The 24,689-nt window shown below is 40.3% G+C and overlaps 1 protein-coding gene across 4 annotated transcripts in view; it reads left to right on the plus strand.

The window, feature by feature from the left end:
* Positions 1 to 24,689, plus strand: part of PPP2R3A (protein phosphatase 2 regulatory subunit B''alpha) — a 159,495-nt gene that overhangs the window by 129,502 nt on the left and 5,304 nt on the right. For all 4 annotated transcript variants that reach the window (XM_075201532.1, XM_075201533.1, XM_075201535.1 and 1 more), the window contains 9 exons: positions 7,825 to 8,091; positions 9,149 to 9,252; positions 13,427 to 13,529; positions 13,862 to 13,936; positions 14,755 to 14,841; positions 16,186 to 16,342; positions 18,832 to 18,880; positions 22,490 to 22,579; positions 24,420 to 24,595. In XM_075201532.1, the coding sequence (XP_075057633.1) occupies positions 7,825 to 8,091; positions 9,149 to 9,252; positions 13,427 to 13,529; positions 13,862 to 13,936; positions 14,755 to 14,841; positions 16,186 to 16,342; positions 18,832 to 18,880; positions 22,490 to 22,579; positions 24,420 to 24,595 (1,108 nt within the window). The remainder of the gene's footprint in view (positions 1 to 7,824; positions 8,092 to 9,148; positions 9,253 to 13,426; positions 13,530 to 13,861; positions 13,937 to 14,754; positions 14,842 to 16,185; positions 16,343 to 18,831; positions 18,881 to 22,489; positions 22,580 to 24,419; positions 24,596 to 24,689) is intronic.

The raw sequence follows: 24,689 nt of genomic DNA on the forward strand, positions 1-24,689 counted from the left end.
GAATCCTGTATATAAGGAGGTCTTCTTTATACAACCAGTATAAAATAAGATGAGCATGATACATTGCTTCTGAATGGGAATACAGAGCCAAACAAAAGCATGTGAAAACATACATTTACACTAGGCTGCTTTTTTATAGATTTGCTTTAATTAATGCTTTGAAATGTTTATATACATAAAAACATAGTTCCTGGAGATGTGTGGACTATTGGGATGTAACATTTTATGTGTACAAGGGATTCAAAATTGTATTAAAGCAATCCTGCACATAGAGTGGCCGCAGATATGTTGTGTGCTCAGTATTCCGCCCCATCGCTCAGTGAAGTCATTAATTCCTATTTGAATAGATACTCTACAGCGAAAGTGGTTCAGCCCACAAAATGTCTCTCCACTGTGCACGGACAATGGGTACACTTTGGAAGGGAAAATGCATGAAATAACGCTGTAACCATTGTGCCAGAAGAAAATAATTTGAGTTAGGCCATAAAACAAAAAATTTGGAAACCTTGGATAGCTATAAGTTGATTAGGTTTACAAGTGGCATAACTACACCAGTTCTGGTTACTTTAGCTGGTGCTAAATGTATACATTGGGTGCTGTTCACAGCTGGTCGTCAGGCTTACATGCCATATATTTTAAGAATGTGCACACAGATGCCATCAGCTCTATTTATAGTGGCTAGTGAACAGTGTCAGGCTTTCTTAAAAGAACATAGCTTTCACAGTACGTTTGTGCCAAGTTACATATCAAGCCCAGGCTTGTTCCTTAGTTTTGTGGCTGATTTTTCGCCTATGCTTATTTCACAAGCCATGTGTAGTTGCAGTGAAAAACGATATTGCTTTTTAAGAAATTTGTTCTCCATAGAAAAGGTGGTGTTCATTGAATACCTTTTCATAATATAGGGTAACTCCCATATTATGCTCATGTAGAACAACACTCAAACAGAATTTCTAGAGATACTTTGCTGATCTAATCATGTCACATGCATGACTCTATATGAATATACAGTGCATATAAAAAGTATACACATCCTTATTGAAATTGCAGAATGACCAAGGTCTTGGAATGGTCCAGTCAGAGGCCAGACCTCAATCCCATTGAAAACCTGTGACCTAAAGAGGACTGTGCACAGGAGATCCCCTCGTAGTTTAATGGACCTTGAACATTTTTGCAGGGAAGGATGAGATAGACTTATTCAAAAAGATTCCCTGCTATTAGAACAAAAGGTGCTTCACAAAGTATTTGTTTAGTGGTGTGTACACTTACGCAACCAGAGTATTGTAGTTTTTTTATTGTCACTTCTTCTTCCTAAAACTCTTGGTTTGTTTTTCACTTGATTTTGTTGGTTGCAAAGTCACATTATAGGTGGGAAATGTCTTGATTTCAGGCTTTATATCACAAACACCTGCAATTTCAATAACGGTGTGTGGACTTTTTATAGCCACTGTAAATTATATGACTAATGAACATATACTTGTTGTTTCTATATGACTGTGTCATCTATTGATTAGACATTTAACCGGCTTATTTTAATTGGCTACTACAGGCTTCAAAATATTTGAAATAATAATAAATAAATACCTTAATTAGGGGAATTAGAAGGCCACTCAAAAAGTAACAGAATATGTTTACCAGGCTAAACTGTTACAACTCTAGTAAGAAGAAATAATTAGCATTGCACCTGTAATGTCTACCTGTAATACATTGCAAGATGTACAATTTTGCACAAATCCGTAGTATTGAATAACGGCAAAATGTAAATAGGCCACAATCATTGTAGATTTTTTTCTTGTAAATATTGCTGACTTTTCAGTCCGCTAGAAACGGGGGAGGGGGGGGGATTATAATTTATTTTTATTTTTTTGAAAGGACATAGTCGTCAATCTTTGTTATTTGTTCTTATTATGCATTTAGAAAGCACTGTTCTATATTGGTAGGTTGCAGATCAAACCGTAAGTCAGTCACAGTAACAAAACATTTACTTCTACCAAAGTAACAGGTAGAGAAGTCTGCTCTAAAATAGTACATATTTTGGCGGGAGGTTTTAAGACACAGCGTAAAAATGAAAACCATTAAGCTTCATAATCTAATAACTGAAATATTGCCAGTAAAAAAATAGGCATTTGATATAATAATTCAAAAAAAGGTTAATTATTAATAATAAACTTGTACCTACAACACAAATAAACCATGCATGATCTAAGATTCTCAAACCTAGTTCTAGACCACTAACTGACCTGCATGTCCATGTCTGCTTACAGGTATCACATACCAATCTTCCAGAATAAATCAGTCACTGATTAATACAACTATGATCTGAGCTGGAAATGAGGAAACACGATCTGGTATACTGGCCACACAGGCAATGATATTGGCTATTTGTCTTAACATCACTGCTTGATCTGTTTATTTATTTCATGGCTGGGCACATGGTTCACGCGGCATTATTGACCCACCCATGTTAGACCAACAATAGAAGTATTTTTAAAAATGATTTGTGAAAGCATTAATTTAGCAATATCGATGCTCAGTTGAGTAAAGAGCAGAACAGTAGAAAGTATTGCTCTTGGAATTTCCATACATTTCCCCAACATGTGAGCATCCTTATATGGGGAATTCAATTAGTTATTTATTTTTCACATGATCAGCACACCATACATAGCCATAATATAAACCATCAGACCATGTGTATTTGTGATGGGATGCTGGAAAACCAACTTGAATGACCAGTATCTCAGGAGAAGTAGTGAAGGTAAAAGACTGTTATTGTAAAAGCGGTTAATAAAGCAACGTCCACTCTTATTTCTACATGCAGTGAAGACTGTCTCTGCATATAGTATGTATTTTACAGTTGTCATAAACTGGATCCATCCGCTCCCTATTTTGGGGAAAGTACTTTAATGAACTTCAGTAAGACAATGTCATTATATTGAAAAGTTATCACAGCCACTTACACAGCCTAGAGAATGCAGTTTTAGAGAGCTGCACTTCCGAATGTTGGGGGCTTAATAGTAAGTCAACTGTGCTGTGAGCTGTACTGTCATGGGATATTTTATTCATGGGTCTTATGGGACTTGAACTTTTTCACATGGGTAAAATATTGTTACAATAATTGCTGTTCAATAAGGATATTTTCCATTGAGTGTTTAGCACATCTGCATATCCCTGTCATACTAATATTCCATTATTGTTTGTGTCCATTGAGCTTGTGTATTGTACTGGGGGGGCGTTGCCTTAATTTTAATGCAAAGTTCCCTCTGGACTGTTAAGAAGGGGAGGAGGAATGTATTTTACAGTGGAGTACTATCTATATTTCAGGAAGGAGCATTTCCTTTTTCACGTGAGTGATTTTTAACCTTGCACCTCTGACCTACAAACTACATTTCACCACAAACAGAACACATGTCAAAGGTTTGCAGTCTTCTATGTTTAAATGCAGAGGACAGATAGATGTGATAAATGTTTACTGCCACACAAATCTTCCTTAGGTATCTTATGGCTGTATAGCAAAAGTCTTTTTCAATTATTTCAATACAAAAACAGTAATCTTCATTTTATTTGAAGGTTGGGACTACATAAAATACAGAGTGGCTGGTTTATAGGTAAGGAGTAAGCACGGTGGCTAAGTGGTTAGCACTTCTGCCTCACAGCGCTGGGGTCATGAGTTCAATTCCCGACCATGGCCTTATCTGTGTGGAGTTTTTATGTTCTCCCTGTGTTTGCGTCGGTTTCCTCCGGGTGCTCCGGTTTCCTCCCACACTCCAAAAACATACTAGTAGGTTAATTGGCTGCTATCAAACTTTACCTTAGTCTCTCTCTGTCTGTCTGTGAGTGTGTATGTTAGGGAACTGATGTGAGTGAGTTCTCTGTACAGTTCTGCGGAATCAGTGGCGCTATATAAATAAATGATGATGATAAATCCAGCCAAATGTGCTAATTTGCAACTGGACAAACCATGTTATGCAAGGGGTGCAAAAGTATTTTATTTCATGTAGTGAAAGTACTGCCTGTTTGTGCATGTAGTACAAGGATTCTTACTGGGCATCTCCTTTGCACAATGAATGTACCACTAGTATGAGGGAGGATTCTGGTTAAATCATTGCAGAAGTGTTTATGGGACAAATACATAGCACAATGTATTATGCTCTTATGCTGGCCCCATGGGCCAATCTGGGTGGCAGGATCAGAGCCTAATTTGGATGGATTTGAAGAGATCAGACTTAAGTGCACAGCTTGATCACCCCTGCGTACATTGGGACCTGTTATTGCAGTTGCAAGATGACCATACACTCAAACCAAAAGCTGTTATCTTCAGACCACATTTAGCAACTTGTCCAATAATAATCCAATCTGTTTAGATCATCATTGGGCTAATTTTGAGGCCACAGACGTTGCATTATTTTGCCAATTGCCAGAAATTTACAATCCCTTTATCTTGAACAAGGCATAATCTGTAGAAGCCTGTGTTTTATAAGGTATGCAAGTGTCTTGTTTGGTCTATGAGGTTACTTGGTCTGATATTACAAATTTATGATTATATGTGCTAGAAACACCAGTACCTCTCATTATTCAATTCTATGTATTTTTTACTTATTTAGTGCCACTATATTATGCAGTGCTGTATTATAATAGGACATCATTCACATCAGTTTTAGAACGTGCCCACGTGCCTTTTCACCAGTACATCTCATTATGCAATTTTGTTATGTGCAGACATACTAACCTTTTTTCCTTTAAGAACAGTGCTATCAAACTATAGAGCTGGATGTAGACTCCAAAGTTTTGTGTGGTTTCTTCCATCCTACATAACGTTTTTCATACATTTTCTATAGAGCCTGACCGACACTCATCTATTTTTGTCTTTTTATTCACTGATGTGTAGCCCTTCCCATGCAGCATTTGGATAGTAATGTTGTAGACTAATGATTATACTTAACAGTTAAATCCCCTGGGGGCTAGGTAAACGCACCCACTTGCAGAAAGTTCAAAAAACAAAACTCATCTTGTGGGATGTGAAGAATAATCCAGCTGCAATATCGTAGGAATCTGCAATGATCTTTTGAACTACACAGCTAAACTGATGGAAGATTTTCAGTAGGTATGACTGGAGTACGCTATATAAGGAAAACAGAAGGCCTCCAGTAGGACAAGTGAATTTTTTAATGTCTAACAAATTATACGTATATTTAGTGGCACATGCAAAATTATCCATCCATCCATCCATCCATCCTCAATTGTTCAAATAAAATGAACAGACCAGCAAGCCAGAGTACAAAAATACAAAACAATTTTAATAGAAAAATACAAGAAAGTTCAGAATAATCAAAGAAAAAAATACATTACAAAACATTTCCTGCAATTTGTTTATTTGAACAATTGAGGATATCCAATTTACTATATGGACTATGCGCAGCACTTTTTTGTTACTTTGTTTGGTAGATATTTGTAGATATCTCTGTGCATCCACCTCCATCTATTTGTGTGTGTGTATATGTATGTGTGTGTGTGTGTGTGTGTATATATATATGTATGTATGTGTGAACGTAATACTTTGGAAGCTATCCCTGCTGTAATATGACAACATGCCCCCTAGTGTACTGGAGTTAGTTCATGCTGGTAGCTCACAGGAAGCTCATGTAACTCTTTCCAGAGTCCCCACATTTCCTTGGTATAACATTTGGGTGGTTTTCCATCATTTTATGCTTCACTATAGTTACTAATTCTCACTGAACTGATAAATTACATTCTTATAACTATTGGCACAGCCTACAAAATGGATGTGTGTAGGGACTTCTGAATACTAAGTAACGCAGTAATGACAATGTGGGGCTCAGATGAGCAGGGAATGGTGTGATGTGTCTGGAGGGTGACGTGAAGATGATACCACACATTGTGTTCTGTGCCTCATCTGAAATTCCTTGGGACTCTCAAACCTATTTCACCTTCACCATTTTGCCTAGGGTTATATTCTATATGCTACAAGAAGACATGCAAGCTACATGTTTCAGCAATGCTAATGGTAGTGCTCAAATATGATCAATGGTGCAATTAGTACTTTACATATCCCCACAACAACAAGCACTGCCCACCCTGGCATGTCTTAGCCGTAAGTAGTCTGTACTGAGATGGTGCCGCTGAGTATACATTGGATTCTGTGCTGTGGAGGACCGCTCTATGGTGTGCCAGTCAAAAGATCAACCGTCATAATCACGGGGGGCAAAGGGCCCAGCAGGAGATATTACTGACAGATAGATACCTTTGTAAAGTTGGTGAAAGATCTTGTTTTATATACATTTCATGCACATTCCCTACAATATGACTTTGCAGGTGATGTCTGAATGCTTTGTTAGATACAACTGGGGCTTTATGAAATGGCATATACAGGGCATATTCAGTGTAGCATATAACAGAAATTTAACAGTTCCTGGAAGTCCAAAGCCCCACTGGTTACTTCGTTATATAGTGAATTTCTCTGTTACACAGAAAACAATGGACTTTAGCTTTGTCAGGCCTTGTGACTTTTGCATACATCCTTTTATTGATTCAAGGTTTTTTTTTTATGAGACACTGGAGGGTAATCTCAAAAACAGATATACATTAAAATAATGTAAACATTGTACACTTTATTGGTTTATGGTGATTGTGAGATGCACATTTAGCACAACATCTTTTTCTAGATGACTTTGTATTAAATTGTGCAGAATAATTAAACAATGAACAACCAGAATCTTTGATAAGAGAAATGTTATCAGCAAGGACTACATAATACTTCCTCGTCTTAATGTTTCTCCCTGTGTTCTGAATTCCCCTTTTCAGTGGTCAGTATCTGACTTTCTGCTCCACCAGCTCACCTGTATTTTTAATGTATGTTTTTTCCCTATCTTATCTGATGACACGTTTTTAATATTTATACCTAAATTTATTGGTAGACTAACCAGCTGAATGTAGAGGACATAGTCTGTTTCTGAGCTTTTAGTGTAGTGCTTCAGTTCTGCCATCCAGCTTTGGACCTGTTCTGGAACTACAGGTCTCAGCAGTCCCTGTCAGCCTACTACTGGGACTTATAGTACCACAGGTTGGTCCAACTCTTCCCTAGATTACCTACTTTCACTATATAGTGAAAGTACCTATTTTATTCTGGGAATATGTATTTACAATATTTAAGCATCATGTTTTGTCTATGAAGTCACTTACTCTAGTATTATAGGTCTGTCATTAGATATGCTAGAAAAGCCAATACCTCTCATTTAGGAACATTAGAGAGTGCAGCGTGCTTACCTTTTTTCCTTTACAGAGCTATGAAACTATATTGGGCTTGATGTAGACTTCAAAGGTTTTGTGTGGTCCCTTCATAGTACCATAAACTATTTTACACATTATTTAAGGGATCTGGCCCACAATCATCGTTTGTTTAATACAAATGCAGCCTTTCCCATTGAACATTTGCATATCAATGTGCTAGAATAAGGATGATGTCATGCTTAAAAGGGAAATGCACTTTGGAAACCATCTTCGCTTTAATAAGAGCTCCCACCTGCTCCCTTGTTGCCTGTAGCTTATTCATGCTGGTAACATATGTAGCACACTCACTACCTTACTCGATTCAGCCTACAAAATGACTGTGTGTGTGAGGTGCACTTACATTCACCCTTCTATATACTCAGTAACAGGATAATTCCAGTGTTGCATTCATCCGTCTGGAATATCCACCTGAAGATGACCACGTACTTTGTATTCTGTGTGTGTGTATTCATATTTTGAGATTATATTTTAAAGGTAATTGGTTATTCTAATGCTCATTTTCCTTACTTTACAACCTTGCAGGTTCAAAACAAACAAGAGAAGAAGCCGGGGACCCCTCCTCCTGCCCCTGTCATTGCTCCTGTAATTCCTCGCCCAGCCTCTCCACCACCCGCCAATAAGGTCACAGTAACCCCTTCCCTGTCCATAAACATTCCACGATTTTACTTCCCCAGAGGATCGCCTAACCCTAATCCCAATAATGATGACACAATCTCTGTGATCGAAGCAGCGTTCTCTAGTATAGAGGATGAAAAGGCTGATATCTATGAGATGGGGAAGATTGCCAAGGTAACTAATTGTTTACGTCTTTATCTGTGGTGATCTCATAAATGTATGACAATATCACGTATTTGTTGCTTGGTGCAAGATATTCATACAGGGAGTAATTTTGAGTTAGGAGCAAGTCCAGCTAAAAGGTGCAAATATGCATCTGGACAAACCATGATGCGATACAAGGGGTACACATGCAGTTTGTTTTTCATGCTAGAAAAATACTGCTTGCTTTTGCATATAGCTTGCATATAATAGGCAGCTTTATCAGAGTTCACCCCTGTTAACTCTAAACCTCTCCACACATTTATAAATTTTCCCCCTGAAGTGCAATATGGTTTGGCGCAAAACTGCACCTTTTTAGCTGAATTTACTCCTAACTCTAACTGAGTACCTACAGTAACCCCAAAAATATGTACGAATGATTATTCTTAAACCAAACTAACCTACAGCTAACAGTGATAGGCTGCATTCTCAGAAATATTGTTTCAGCCCTGAAAATAACTGCCCCCACTGTGTGTGTTGTGGACAGGTACACATTAAAGGTCAGACCCAGTGCCTGGGGCTCTCAGTTTATACAGGCAGGACTGGGTGGCTAAAATGAGCCAAGCAGACCTTGTCTCTGACACCGTATACATCATCATCATCATCATCATCATTTATTTATATAGCTCCACTGATTTCGCAGAGCTGTACAGAGAACTCATTCACATCAGTCCCTGTCCCATTGGGGCTTACAGTCTAAATTCCCTAACACACACACACAGACAAACAGACAGAGACTAGGGTCAATTTTGATAGCAGCGAATTAACCTACCAGTATGTTTTTGGAGTGTGGGAGGAAACCGGAGCACCCGGAGGAAACCCACGCAAACACGGGGAGAACATACAAACTCTACACAGATAAGGCCATGGTTGGGAATTGAACTCATGACCCCAGTGCTGTTAGGCAGAAGTGCTAACCACTTAGCCACTGTGCTGCCAGGCCGACCTTCAAGAGCTGCAAAGACCGCATAGGGGGAGGGGCAATTTATTAATTTCATATTGAACCCAACCCCATTCTCTCTTGTTCTAGGTATGTGGTTGTCCGCTGTACTGGAAGGCTGCTCTGTTCAATGCAGCTGGAGGAGAGAGAACCGGGTTTGTGTCTGTGCATTCATTTATTGCAACGTGGAGAAAGTAAGTACACACAAACATTGAACACTATGGGCCGGAGTCATTAAAGAATGTATATCAAACTGAAAGGAGTAACCTTGCTTCTGGATAAACCATGTTATAATTCAAGATTTTTCCCGCACTGCTCCCTCCTGTGGAACAACCTTCGTCACTCCATCTGTCTGTCCCATAATCTGAGCTCCTTCAAACGGGCACTCAAAACCCATCTGTTCCTCAAAGCCTACCAGCCATCCACCTAACCACCTCCATCCTTCTTCACCTTCTCCCTCTTTCCTGTTCACGCTCCGCTTGTAATTCATACCAACTACTGACTCCTCCTGTGTCTGCTGTCTGTTTCCCATCCCTTTAGTATGTAAGCTCTTATGAACTGGGCCCACTTCCCTTCTGTCTCTATTCCTTTTCTTCTCCTAAGCCATTGTACTTGCTATGCTTAGAGCTATTGGAGTTTTGGTTTTACTTTTCTCGTTCTGTATTGTTGTACCCTGTATGGTCCACTATTCGTATTGTACTATGTATTTGCACGGCGCTGCGGAAACCTTGTGTCGCCATATACATAAAGAAATATAATAATGCAAGGGGTGCAAATTAGTTTATTATTTGCAGATAAGGAAAATGCTGACTGTTTTGTCATGTAGCACACAAATACTTAATAGCTTTATTTTTACACTGAAATTTAAAGTTAATCTAGGACATGCCCTACCCCAACTATAAATATGTCCCCAATGCAGCATGGTTTTGCCAAGGTGCAAAGTTACTCCTCCATTTTACTTTACTTTTCCTTAATGACTCGGGCCCTATGTGGGAACGTACAGGATATGTTTATTACTGCTTGTGACCACATTTTCATAACTTTGTAGAAGTAGAAAGTGCATTAGCATAAGATGAAATGGACATTTTACTAAAGAATGTCTTATTATCAAATCATATATACTTTGTTTGGCTTTTTATTGTTGAAAAGCGAGGGTAGGCCTTTGAAGTTATTGCTTGGTATTCCTAGGCTACTCATGCTGCTATCGGCTATACTTTATCCTGTAGAGACACTTGACCAAGCACTTACTATAAATACATTCAGATAAGCAAGGTACTCTATATAAAATGGCTCACATTTTACTGTATAGACCAGGGGTAGGCAACCTTCTTCTATCAGTGCGCCGGCAAAAATCTTTTCAAGCCCAGTAGTGTGTGTGTATAATATATATATATATATATATATATATATATATATATATATATTGTTTCATCACGTTAAAATTATAATATTAATGGTAATGGGAACAAATAAACGTTCATGTTAAGCCACACAATAGTGCCCCCAGTTTATATTATGTCACACATAAGTGCCCCCATTTATTAGTATACTTGACATAAGGGCACCGAATCATATTAGCCAGTGTATGCGACTCACCTCTTGTAGACAGTGGTTACATTCTATCTTGTTCTGTATAAAATGACAGGTTGACTGAAAGGTGATTTATAACCCTGGGTGAGATGTGGCATTGCTACTTATCACTGATAAATGTTATGTGCCAGCCGTCTAATGGGCACAGGGTGTTACGTTGCATGAACTGATGTGATAAGAAACGTTACGTGGCACGTTGCACTGGGGGTTATGCTGGCATGTTATTGCGGCTGTAGGACAGGATCAGGGCCGCCAAGAGAAATTTTGGGCCCCGGTACACCAAATATTTTGGGCCGGCCCCCGCACAGGTGAGCAGCAAGGGTGCTGTATGCCGCGGTGGCGCATCCATAGAGGCGTGTTCATCATGGGCATGGCTGGACTTCGTTAGACATGACATATTGGTGGAAATCCGATTGCCGGTGATGTGACACGCAGACATCGCGCAGCGCACATTGCCAGCAATTACGGTAGAAATCTCCACTCATTTTCCCTCACACCCCATAGAGGTGCAAGGAAATTTGGGAGGAGATTTCTGTCAAATCTCCGCCTCAAAGTGTCTTGCGGACGTCCCGGAGACACTTCGCGGCTAATTGAACTCCCCCATTATGTATCAAAATTGTGTTACTCTCACCTACCTGTGATTGCAGCTATCACAACCTGGTACTGGATTCTAGCATGGATCCTGGAATGTTAGGAGCTGTTGGAAAATGTAAATATGGAAAAGCAAGCAATAAGTAAACACCGTACATAACACAGATCATGCATTATATAATACATGCATTATAATAAAATATTACATTTATCACACCCTCCCCAGCCACATCACGCCACCCCCCAGTCACACCACGCATCGCGCCACCCCCCAGTCACACCACGCCATCCCCCAGTCACATCACTCCACCCCTCAGCTACATCACGCCACCCCTCAGCTACATCACGCATCACGCCACCCCCTGTCACATCACCCACCACGTCACCCTCCAGACACATCACACCATCCCTCAGTTACAATACCCATCACGCCACCCCTCAGCTACATCACGCCACCCACTGCCACATCACCCATCATGCCACCCCCCAGACACACCATGCCACCCCTCATCTACATCACGCCACCCCTCAGCTACATCACGCCACCCACTGCCACATCACCCATCACGCCACCTAAAGACACACTAAGCCATCCCCCAGGCACATCACGCCACCCCTCAGCTACATCACGCCACCCCCAGACACATAATACCATCCCTCAGTTACAATACCCATAACGCCACCCCTCAGCTACATCACGCCACCCCTCAGCTACATCACGCCACCCATTGCCACATCACCCATCACGCGACCCCAGAAACACCACGCCATCCCCAGGCACATCACGCCACCCCTCAGCTACATCACACCACCCCTCAGCTACATCACGCCACCCACTGCCATATCACCCATCATGCCACCCCCCAGACACACCAAGCCATCCCCCAGGCACATCACGCCACCCCTCAGCTACATCACGCCACTCCTCAGCTACATCACGCCACTCCTCAGCTACATCACGCCACCCCTCAGCTACATCACGCCACCCACTGCCACATCACCCATCACGCCACCCCCCAAACACACCAAGCCATCCCCCAGGCACATCACACCACCTGTCAGCTACATCACACCACCCCACTGCTACATCTCGCATCATGCCACCACCACTACCACATCACCCATCACGTCACCCTCCCAGACACATCATACACGGGCACAATGCCATACATATATACACATACATAATGCTATATACACACCCCACCCACCAGTCCCTTGTACTCACCTCATCTCCAGAGGATGATAGCTCCGCGACTGTGCTCTGAAATGACAGGCAGCCTGGCAGCAGTCTGATTTGTTGCCTTGCTGCCTGTCTCCATTAGTTCAGTGACACTGAGATTTGCAGTCCCGATTAGCCACGCCCCCTTCGATTAGCCACGCCCCCTCCCGGCTGGTGAATGGGAGGGGGAAAGAAGCTTACTGTCTGCAGTAATTAGTATCCGCTCCCCCCTCTCGGCACTCCTGGGCAGGATGAGAGAATTTGAATATGTAATGAGAGCCAGCTACAGTGTCTCTCGTCTATGAGCAGAAAAAGTTTTGGTACCAGGTGGAACTGCAGCAGTTCAATTTCGGCAAGCTCCTGTGTTACTGAAAGCTGCTCCAGCGTGCCAGATGACAAAGCTCTGCGTGCCAGGGGTTGCCGACCCCTGGTATAGACATTGAAAATGAGGGTAACGATGACCCAATTTTTTTATAGAGTTTATAAAATATAATTGAGCTACCATATTTCATTACAAACTTTCATAAATAATATTACATTTATTGTTCTTTAGTCTGTTGCTGCCTCTTGTTAAACCTCATAAACATCAGTACTAACAGTGACTTCTGCTAATTCCAATAACAGGCTAAGCAAAATATTGAACCAAAATAAATATAATAAATTACATTTTTCTAATTAAATTAATGACAGTTATAGTAAAATTAGATAATATTCTTTGTGGAGATAAATATAGAAAATACAGAACTGCTGTAATGTTTCTCATGGCTTAGTTGGTGACAGTGATATATACACACACACACACAAAGCAGTATAACTGGTGGTGTGGCTTTTGCGGTTAGAGACATCTACTGTGTAAATCTATATACTGAGTACAAATAAGACTAATTTAGTGTTTGATGTGTAGCATCATGTGCAGTTATATGTGGTGTTATTCTGACAGGTACAATATTTTAACCCTTTTGCAGGTTATTACAGAACTGTCACGATGATACTTCCAAATTCATTTACCTTTTGGCAAAACCAGGCTGCAGATACTTAGAACAAGAAGACTTCATCCCCCTGCTCCAGGTGAGAACCCTGCTCCTTTCTAAATCACATACTAGATGTGATGGAAACCAAAGTGGGAATTCATACAGTGTGTCATGCACAATACATTCACACTATTCATTGTTATGTACCCAGGTGACCAGTGTTGACTCCTTGTGAATTTAGAGAAGTCACTTTGTTCCAAGACTGTGAACTTCATTGGGCATGGAAATATAAAAAATAATAGTAATAATAACCAAGATCATCCATTTTCTAGTTTGACCTTAACTGCTAAATAACTTACAGTTAGTTAAAAAAAAAAAAATACAGTGTCAGGTTCCTTTTGTAATTGTATTCATCTGACACTCTTTCAGGACATTGTGGACACACATCCTGGATTAACCTTTCTCAAGGAAGCGCCTGAATTTCACTCCCGATACATCACTACGGTACGTACACTGCAGATTCACACAGTGGAAACTGGCAACATGTCTGTGTCATATAACATGTTACTACTATTTGGTTATCATGTAGTATGCAAACTATTAAATGAGTGGTGGGCAGACGTTTTTCAGGGGCCTCACAAGTGACGCATATTAACTTTTGCAGCAAAGCTTCAGATCACATTATTATTCCTGCTCAAATAGCAGTTTATCCTGGATAGGCAAAATGGTAATAAGACACTACTATCCAATTATAGACCTCGCCTAATCTGTGACATCACAATCCTGTGGTAGGGATCGAAGGGCCACATGCAACCTTTTCTGGAAACCCCAGCGATCACGTGATCCGTCAGTGCTGTAACAGTATGCCTCAGGTTCCCCTTAGAGGTGTGCAAGTGTCATGACAAATGTCAATAAATAGAATCCGAGGGACATGGCTCACAGAGACCTCTATAGAGAACTTGTCCCCAAGCTGTAAGATGTGAGAGGACTCTGGGAAAACTCAAATGGGGGTATTCAATTGTTAGCGAGACGGGTGAAATACTCGCGCTCGAAAAAATATTACCGTTAATACGGTAATTTGCGCGTAAATACCGTTAATACGGTAATTTACTCGCTGGATTTCAGCTCGCAGCTCAGGGAGCTGTGAGCTGAAATTCAGTGAGTAATTACCGTATTAACGGTAATATTTTTTGAGCGCGGGTATTTCACCCGTCTCGCTAACAATTGAATACCCCCCAAAGCATCCTTCATTAGTTCAGTTCACTTGCTAGAAGTTATTTCCTCTTAGCCAGAAGTGTAAATTTCATTATTAAACCCTGCAGGTTATTCAGAGAATATTCTACACTGTGAACAGGTCTTGGTCTGGCAGAATCACTCCTACCGAGCTGCGCAGAAGTAATTTCCTGCAGGTAGGTCTTTCTCTTCCTATGAGTGTGAGAGTGGTCAGGTAGAGAGAAGGGGGCTAAAGGCTTCTTCATCCCGGCAACTGGAACAGTCAAACAAGACAGAACTACATTGTACTTTAATAAGGGCTGAGCTATTATATATTACATTAATGGAATTAGAGTCTGTTAAACATGTTCTCATTTATGAGATTAAGAGTGACCCTTAAACTTGACAGTAATATTGTTTGGTTTAAGATTTAATTACAACAGTATATTTAGGGGGGAATTCAGTTCCCCTGAAACAGCGTCGCACTAAGTCTATTACTGGTAATACAGTAATTTTAGCACATATTTCTGTTCGCAGTTCAGGGAGCCGCAAGCAAAAAGCCAGCGTTGAAGTTACCATATTAATGGTAAATACGCACTCTATGACCGTGATATCGGTGATAGTGCACAGGCCGCTTTACTTTTTACAGTAATGCGGCTAATTGAAGTCCCCCCTAAGAGTTCTAACTCTTGCCCCTTAACCCCTTTCTCTGAAACCTGACATTACCTCTAAAAATGTAAATATTCTATATATATTTATAGTTCGTGTTTATTTGCACAATGTTTTTTCTCACATATTCAATAACTAAGCTGAACATAGTTTTTTCCTCTGATATTTATTATTACTTAATTTAAGGTGTATTTTAAATCATCTTAATAGTAAAGGGACACAATCGCCAAAATAAATAATAACCTTAACTATCCGTATCACACAGCAATACTGTTTCCTGCATCTGCAGGCTCATTTGATCTGTACATGTATTAGCTGGCTGTGGCTGCTGCTCTTCCCACTCACATGTCACTGTCCTGGAGCAAGCTCTCACTTCTGTCCTGCTGTACTACAATTAGAATAAGACCACTGTGTTTATTTTAATTTATAGCTGTGCTGGAGCTGTCAGTGGGAAACAATAGGCAGATGATCAGGTGGATAACCTGCATTGTATATAATGGGAGACCACAGTGATCAGCTTCCTTATAATGAACCACCCTATCAGTATAGATTCCTGTCTACTGGGATCTTGCTAAAATGTTTTACAAGACCTTGTTTGGTACTTATGTAGAGTGTCTTTTATTACACAGACTCTGCTGATCAGTGAAGTGTGACCACTGAAACCTAATATTACATCTTAATGATGATACACCTGCCTTCCCCATTGAAAGGATAAGGTTGGCTCCTGGTCCTGTATTGTCATAGGAAAAGCTAAGAACCACGCAAATGCATAGCAACTTCTTAAGCAGTGCTGCAAGTTGTTGAGGCAGTATATAGAGTGGCAGTGTCCCTTTAAGTGTTTATGGTCCATTGTAATATCTCTTACTGTACAGACACTGGCTCTGCTGGAGGAAGAAGATGACATTAACCAGGTGACAGATTACTTTTCCTACGAGCACTTCTACGTCATCTACTGCAAGTTCTGGGAACTGGACACTGACCATGACCTATACATTGACCAGAAAGACCTGGCTAGATATAATGACCATGGTGAGTAGGTGCCAGAATTATATAAAGCTGTGATAGCCCTTTCCTTGTAACATGTACATTCACTATGCATGCAGCACTGTGTAATACCTCTACAGTACATCTTTGTTTGCAGTTTAAGTTATCTCCCCCTTACAGTAACTGAATAGCAACTGCACTATGTAGCCTGTGCTTTTTTCTACTAGAACAGGGGACGAAAAAACATGGTCACCTGGTAGTGGCGAACTGCTACACAGGCTGGGTTGTTTTAATGCTATTAACTGTGAGACTGCCAGCGTGTGTCTCCTCGCCATAGTTTAAAACTACCCAGTCCATTCTGTATCTGGTTCTGTGTTCTAGGGAACAGTCTGAAAAAAACAGATTGGGCTTCTCCTGATAACCCCGGCCATTGGGCACCAGTGTAATCTGTGTAAAAACATAATGATAAACTATTGTGGCACTAAAAGTGTCAGCATTCTTTGACAGCCTGTGTCAGGTATTGTATGCTGGCATTTGCAGTACTACAAGCACCAGCATGCACATAAACACCAGTGCATGCTTGCACTTGTGGTGCCATAATAGCTTTAAAAAATCTTCTAACACTCCAAGGTCCATAGTAATGCAACAGAAATACTATATAGTTTTCCAACAAAAACCCCTTCTATCTAACCAGACTGCTCCTGAGGAGCATGTGCTGCAGAATGAAGTGAGCTCCAGTGACCCTGGCTATTTAATAGCTGTGCAGCCAATAAGAAGAATTTTCTTACACTGCTCAGCCAGTGTAGGTGACCGCTCTGTCATTGGCTGAGTGATGTGACAAGCTGCTCCTGATTACTTACCGATCTATTTACTAGCCAGGGTTTCCGGAGTTCGCCTCATTGGCTGACTCTAGTCCAGTCATCCAATGGGGGGTTTTATTTCATTGTTTTTATTGGAAAACCTCATGGACTACAAGTATTCCCTTTGGTGTGCCCCTTGGGTGTCAGAAGATTTTAGATTTTTATGTGAGATTATTATTTATCAGTAGTAGTAGTAATATTATTACTTTGCAATGGGCATTTTTTTTTTAACACTTATGGCACCACAATGCTCTCATGTGCATGCACTAGTAACTCTACAAGCGTGAACAGGCAAACAGCCATTGCTGTCAGTGCATGCTGACACTTGTAGTGTCACAATAGTTTATCACTCTATTTTACATTACCGTAGTAACCTACTCTTAGGGTACCTGGAGGAACCTGGTGCCATTTAGTATTGGGCTGGTACTCTAGGTCGTGGGGCCAGCTTGTTTTTTAAGGCCTTCCCTAAAGGACTGAACCCGTGCTGAGCAGGCTGCTTTTATGCAGTTATAAGAAGACAAACGTTTATGGTCTCCCTTTTAATAGTGTTGAAAAAGCCTGTTGGATCAGAGTGCTGGCTGTTGGCAAACCTTAAACAAAGCCGGCCCTTACTAAGCACCAGGGAGGGACTTTTTATACCTGCTAATCCAGTGTCTGTTTATTTATATTAAATATTCCCATATTGTATTGTGCTGTGGAACTTTTCACCCCTCTTGGTTACATGGGATCTTAGGGTCTGAGTCATTAATGAACGAATGTATCTGCCAGTTTTGTGCGTATCGTTCGCAAAAATCACACTGCGCATGCTCAGAACTGTACGATACACAATAGAACGCAGCCGTGTCAGCTTCCAGCGCAAACACTTAGTACAGCCTACGATTTCGGGGAGGGTACGAGGTGAGGAATGGCCGGATCCATGTAGGGCCATTCTCGTGCATCCACGTCAAAGTCAGACACAAACAGAAATACGCTGGTTTTCTGCGTATCTCTTGCTCCAACTGGGGGGCTAGTTTAAGTTCCGAATACCAGTGCTGACGGCTGAGTATGTATGCAAACATATGTTTGCAATCAGGAGCAACTGTAAAAATGTATTGTATGTACAGTAGACATTAAGGACAGCCTAATAAATGTTTTTCCAAGGGGAAAAAAAATATATAATTTTTTTGTTTTTTAAATTTCCATTTATAATTATAAATGCCTATATTATTGATGGGTAACATGAATTACTTCATTTTTTTTTTCCTTCTGTTTTAAGATCTTCTATTCAACATAGGTATTGTGCGTATCCTGCAGTGTCTGGTCTAGTATAGCAGAGTAAACCTACAAACTTAGTGAACACCACACGTATGTTTAGATCTGTTCCTTGTTTACATCGGGAGTATGCAGAGCCAAGTTGCGTGTTTAAAACAAACGCACGATGCGCTCAGTATGTGTGCCTTAATGACTCAGGCCCGTAAGGTTATCAGTGCATGTACTGGGCCAGGCCATTGTCCGCTGTCTGTGATCTGTAAAGTCTTTCTCCTGGAAGTTTGTAAACCAATCGGTTAGAATTGCTGAGTATTACCGGCACAGTGCCGAACAGGAGCTTGGTCTTTCTCTTGGCAAATTGTCCAGTAAATATTGGCACTTTGTATTATTTGCTCTGGATTTATAATTTTGACTTTTTCCTTCCAGCCTCCTCACACAGGATAATTGCAAGGATATTTTCTGGAGCAGTTACACGGTATGATATGAACACTGCCCCCTGGTATGAAAGACGGCTGTATGAATGGTTATGATTTATGATGTAACATGGTTTTACGTAAATTAAAGTTTATGCATTCAGTAATATACAATGTATGTATGTTGTGGATCTATACTATTCCCTGCGAGCTACATGGAGAATATGGAAATCAGAGTTTACTTGCCACACTAAAGAAGTTCAGAAAGAAATTATTGATTAGCGCAACCCTGCAGAATGGATTGTCTTTACTTTTCCTAATCCCAGATCATATAGTTTACAGTGGTTGTAGTGATGGAGCATTAAAGGGTCATTAAGCCCTAAATACTCTGTATGAATGACTTCTTGTGACATACATCAAATATACAGTATATACTGTATATACGTGTATAAGCCGAGATTTTCTGCACATTTTCTATGCTGAAAAAGCCTCCCCTCGGCTTATATTTGGGTTGGCTTATACTTGAGTATATACGGTATATGTAAATGGTTACATTTAATGACAGGCATGAGGATAATGTTACTTTACTTGTAAACTTCATGCAAGTTGTTGGCCTGTTATTAGCCATTAAAAGCTCGGGCTGAACTAAATTACATCTGGTCTACATAGGAAAAATAATACACTTATTTAAAATCTCTTCAGCATTGTTGGAGTTGTATATTCAGTATCGGTTTATAATATTGCTGTGTACACCTGGTTTCTGAGAAAGAAAAAAATTATCGCACCAAGTGGATTCAAACTTCTCCCAGAGAAATCTACTATATAAATGCCTAGTGGCGTGTGTGGAAAAAAAAACAACAAGCTGCAGCGCCACCTGCTGGTCAGAGTTATACACTGACCTATATATTTCTTGAATAAGAAGTGACAGTTGGGAGTGGTTGGTGGTTGCCGGGGGTGACAGTGGGGAGTTTTTAACACCTTAAGTAGCTTGATAAAGGATGTGGCGATGAAGATGAAGGATGAGGTGATGGAGAAAAATGATGAGGTGGTGACATGTGGACAAAACCACGTTAAAAAAGGGCGCTTGCGTCGGGAAGTAATGCTCTTCCCCTGATGAGGCCTGGGCTAGGCCCAAATGCATGACAAGAACCTTTTTAACACCTTAAGTAGCTTGATTTGACTAGAATGCATGAGTATCATGCACGGGTTAACTTGTATTATTATATATATATAACAAGGAATATTATAGCTCCCAATAATGGCAATCCAACTGGAAGTGGTGCACCCACACATTCAAATTCATATAGATACACAGGAGGAGGAATGCATAAGTGGGGCACTCTGAACCCTATATTAATAACATTTATTTTGAATTTTACTGGTATGCATTAAAATAATATCAAATAATGTGTAATAAAAATAGCGAAATATTCAAACTGTAATTGAAAAATGACAACCTTTAATGAAACTGTTAAAACTAGCAGATAGTAGTGCTAGAACGCGCTGCTCAGCTTTGTTTAGTATATAGACAAGTGTATTTAGTAATCTTTGTTCATGTCATGGAGATAATATCTCCCTTAATCACGTAAGCAATATAGCATTATCACTGATAGAGAAAATGCTGCTCCCAAAAGTCGAATATAATACATTTTATAGGGAGTGCAGGCAAGGATTAGTGCATTTACCCAAATAAAATATTTGGAATATAGAAGAAAAACGTTATCCCTTAAATTAGAAGTATTTTCAATATACTGATACATGTAGGCTTCAATAGATGCATCACCTTCAGTATTGATGGGTGCAATCAGATATACACAGCATCGTCTGTGAGACTAATGTATAATTAGCTTGGAAACCCCAATAGTGTTAATATAATAGGGTTAACTTTCATGTGTTAATCCTACTTTTGCTCTGTAACGCAAGTATTAATCACAGAGATCTTAGTTCAAATAGGAGTCTTTGATATATTCCTAGCTAGTGATTAGTCCATAATAGCACCTAAATCCTTAACTAACTACTATCTTTACAAAAAGCTGGCAGCGTGTGTGTAGCCGACACGCATTTCGCTATTAATGGCTTTATCAAGGCAACGGTTGCCTTGATAAAGCCATTAATAGCGAAACGTCTGTTAAATGGGATAATGTGCTTTTAATAAGGAAGTAATAATAAACCTGTTTTAAATGCTCCATATGACATTTATGTGTTCCTGTATGCAAGTGTTTATCTATTTGATTTCGTATTATGTGCAATTATTTTTAAAATACAGTGGCATAATATATATTTATGTGTATTGACTGCACATATTATGTACATTGTACATATCACAATCTTTTGAGACGATGTTATGACTGACAAAAATTGCTGGCTGGACGGTTAGTCGTGCAAAAAACGTTCAAAATGTGTATAGTGTGTCTACACGTGAATTGACCGACCAATCGGAACTTCAGTCGTAGGTGCAATCGTTGTAGATAACACATTGGTCGAAAAATTCTATAGTGTGTACCCAGCCTTAGATTATGATTAAGATTAAGCCATACTCATTTTTTTTTATTTATGAATTTGTGAATGTTACAAGCTGACCTACATCTTAAGTAGATCAACTTATGTAATACTTAGTAATTATTTAAGTTACATTGAATTGAACCTAAACACTCCTTTCTTTGCAAACATTCAGGCACCAGATTTACTCGCAATCCATGTTGTTCGTTTAGCCATCCAAGTACAGTCATTAACAATTAACCCTCTGAGTTCTAGAGTGTTAACCTACTGAGTTCCAGATGACAGGCCATTCTCAAAGGATCAAGGAAGTTTAAATATATACTTTGCGCTTTGTTTTGATAACACTGATTGGATGGCTGCCCTAACTCGGGGGGGGGGGGGGGGGGGGGGATGGGGGGTGAAATCGACATTATCGATTACACTGCAAAAAGTGTAGTTAAAAATCTCTAGGATGCCAGTAGGGATGAGTTACTGCAGGGGTTCAAAACATGGCTCCCTCACGGCTATGTTACTCTGGACTTCAAAAATGAATAAGTAAAAACTATTTTACTAGCATTCTTATTTAAAAGGAAATGTATTATTAACTCAAATTAAACCAAGCATTGAGATTCAGTGAATGAATCTGGAAAAAATGGTAATAACCTCCCTGATATGGGGCTCATTTTACGTGAAGTGATAGGTCTCATTAAACTTCCCCTGCACAGTAGGTTACAAAGCCAGGTGAAAGCACAGCTTATTGCCTCATCTGCACCACCCCTTTGCTTGTCTGGACTTCTTCAAATGAGCAAATTACATTGCATTAATTGGTACATGTATTTGTTTTTGCTGCACCAGCAGCCATGATCAGTTTGTGTATTTTTTGTGCATCTATATTGTGCAACCGGCACCACTATTGAAAACAATTATCTCCAAGTTTGGCATTAAAACCATGATCTTAACCTGGGTGCAGATGCTTTGCCCTAGCATGGAATACTGTTAAGGTGCCCACTTGCTACCAAACTCCTGTTTGTCTTCACAAAAGGCACCATACTGGCTCATTAACCCTACACAAAGACTCCAGAAATAAAGCTCTGTCGTGCTGCTCTGCCATTAATGATTTAATCTGAGAAATAAACAGTGTGTTGTGCAGATATATTCTTCCATTGTAACTTGTGTATTGTATCTGTCCATAGAGGGAATGCTGTCCAGAGGGAAGGGAGGATGAGCTATGCAGAGTTTGTTTGGTTTCTGATATCTGAAGAAGACAAGAAAAACCCCACCAGGTAAAATTTTGGATCCCGTTCTGCAACACAAGTGCATTTTATGTGACAAGTAATTTATGTTCCATGGAAATACAAGTTTAGAGACCAAAAACTGGCAAACACCCAGACCTTATGAAATCCTGATTTTGTTAACACACTGCTCCACCATAGAATTAAAGGTATATGATCGCCATCTTGTGGTAGAAAATGGTAACTCATACTATTTATATCAAGCTAAAAGGCTTACATAAATAAGGTGAAGGGCCAAGCAGGGGAAAATACTTTTGCGGAAAGCCTTATAGACCATACAAATTGTCGCCTATGTTTTGTGGAAGATAAGTGACAAAGTGTTCTCTAGTGTAGACACTTACTATGGAAAAAGTAATGTACATATTTACTATTAAAATAGAAAGCAAGAATATTCCCACTAATGTACAGCTGTTTCATCCTTACGAAGGCTTCTCTCTCCCTCTTCTTATTCTCCTTTGATCTACCCAACATTGTAGCTGCCTGTATCTCTGCCCCTCACTGTTGAGTCTGAATGACATTGGGGCAGCTGTTTATAATCGTCATCGCTTGTCTTGTTTCTCTGGATGAGAGATTACAACACTTTGGTCTTATTTACTGACATGAAGTCAAGTGTCTAAATGTGCTTTAACGATTAGCAACCAATCATATTTGTTTTAATTTCTAAACTGCACTAGAAAAAATGACACTTTGGTTGCTGGAGTTTAAAGCACATTTGTGCACAACTTCAGAAATATGCAGTAAAGCAGTGATGGCCAACCAGTCCGGGGCCCAAGAGCCAAAAACTATCTATATATACAGCAAAGAGACAACTTTACCCAGGGACAGTGCTAGGGTCCATGGAGCCCTAGGCATTTTTACAAAATCGGCGCCCCCCCCCCCCCCCCCACGCAAAAATCGGCGCCCCCCCCGCAAAAATCGGCACCCTCCTCCTTCCTCCCCCCTCACCCCGTCTTTCCTTACCTTGTCTCACCACCGCCGCCTCCACTCACTGACACTAGTGAGTGGAGGGGAGGAGACGGAGCAGAGAGGCGGCAGTGGTGAGCAATACCCTCTTCCCCCCTTCCCGTGCATCTGAATGCTGTGCGGCGGCCGTGACAGGTATGGTCAGCGGTCGCCGCACAGTTTTAAAGTCATTTACCATTCTGTGGCGCCCTCCAGGCGCCCTCCAGAGCCCGGCGCCCTAGGCAAGTGCCTAACATTGCCTAATGGGAGCGCCGGGCCTGACTTTACCTTTTTATATATGTATATATATATACACAGTATAAACATGCGCATACATGCATGCCAATCAGTCTTCCCACATGCCCTTTACTTACCTGTCACACCTCTCAAACAGCTTGGCATCCAGAGCATAGCAGCCAGCCAGGAGCCACAAATTTAAACTCAAAGAGCCACATGCGGCTCGAGAGAGACGTGGGTTGGCCACCGCTGCCATAAAGCATGTGGGAGAATGCTTGTCCCTGCCCACAATTCCACAGTACAACACTTTTCCTGTAGCTTTAACTTTTGTGTGGGATTGGCTTTCTTTTAATTACCTTGGAAACATGTCAATAGCTTATTTTGCACTGTAATCAATCCAGAATGTAATTCACTTAGTAATTTCACAAATGTACCCATAAAATGTGCAGCACAGTAATCCATATGCCACAGATAATAAGTACACTTCAGTTTGTCCTGGGCGTTAATAATATGTTACCTGTGCGGTCTCTTCGTGAATACATTACATGCATTAAAAATAAAGAAGTAAGGAAAGTGGTAGTATGGATCTCTTATTTCTGGGTATGAAAATGCATCTCCACTGTACAAACATTGCAATGTGTTGCCCTCCTAGCATTGAGTACTGGTTCCGGTGCATGGACTTGGATGGAGATGGTGTATTATCCATGTATGAACTGGAATACTTCTATGAAGAGCAGTGTGAGAAGATGGAGACTATGGGTATTGAGCCATTACCCTTCCAGGACCTGTTGTGTCAGCTATTAGACCTGGTAAAACCAGAGGTGGAAGGTATGAAGCATTGATGTTGTTATAACACATTAGTAGCTTTTCATATTTTGTTATAATTGGTGACATCAGGACTTCAGAATAATGGATTAGAAAA

Source organism: Mixophyes fleayi, chromosome 3 (genome assembly GCF_038048845.1).
Source record: "Mixophyes fleayi isolate aMixFle1 chromosome 3, aMixFle1.hap1, whole genome shotgun sequence".
Taxonomy (NCBI): domain Eukaryota; kingdom Metazoa; phylum Chordata; class Amphibia; order Anura; family Limnodynastidae; genus Mixophyes; species Mixophyes fleayi.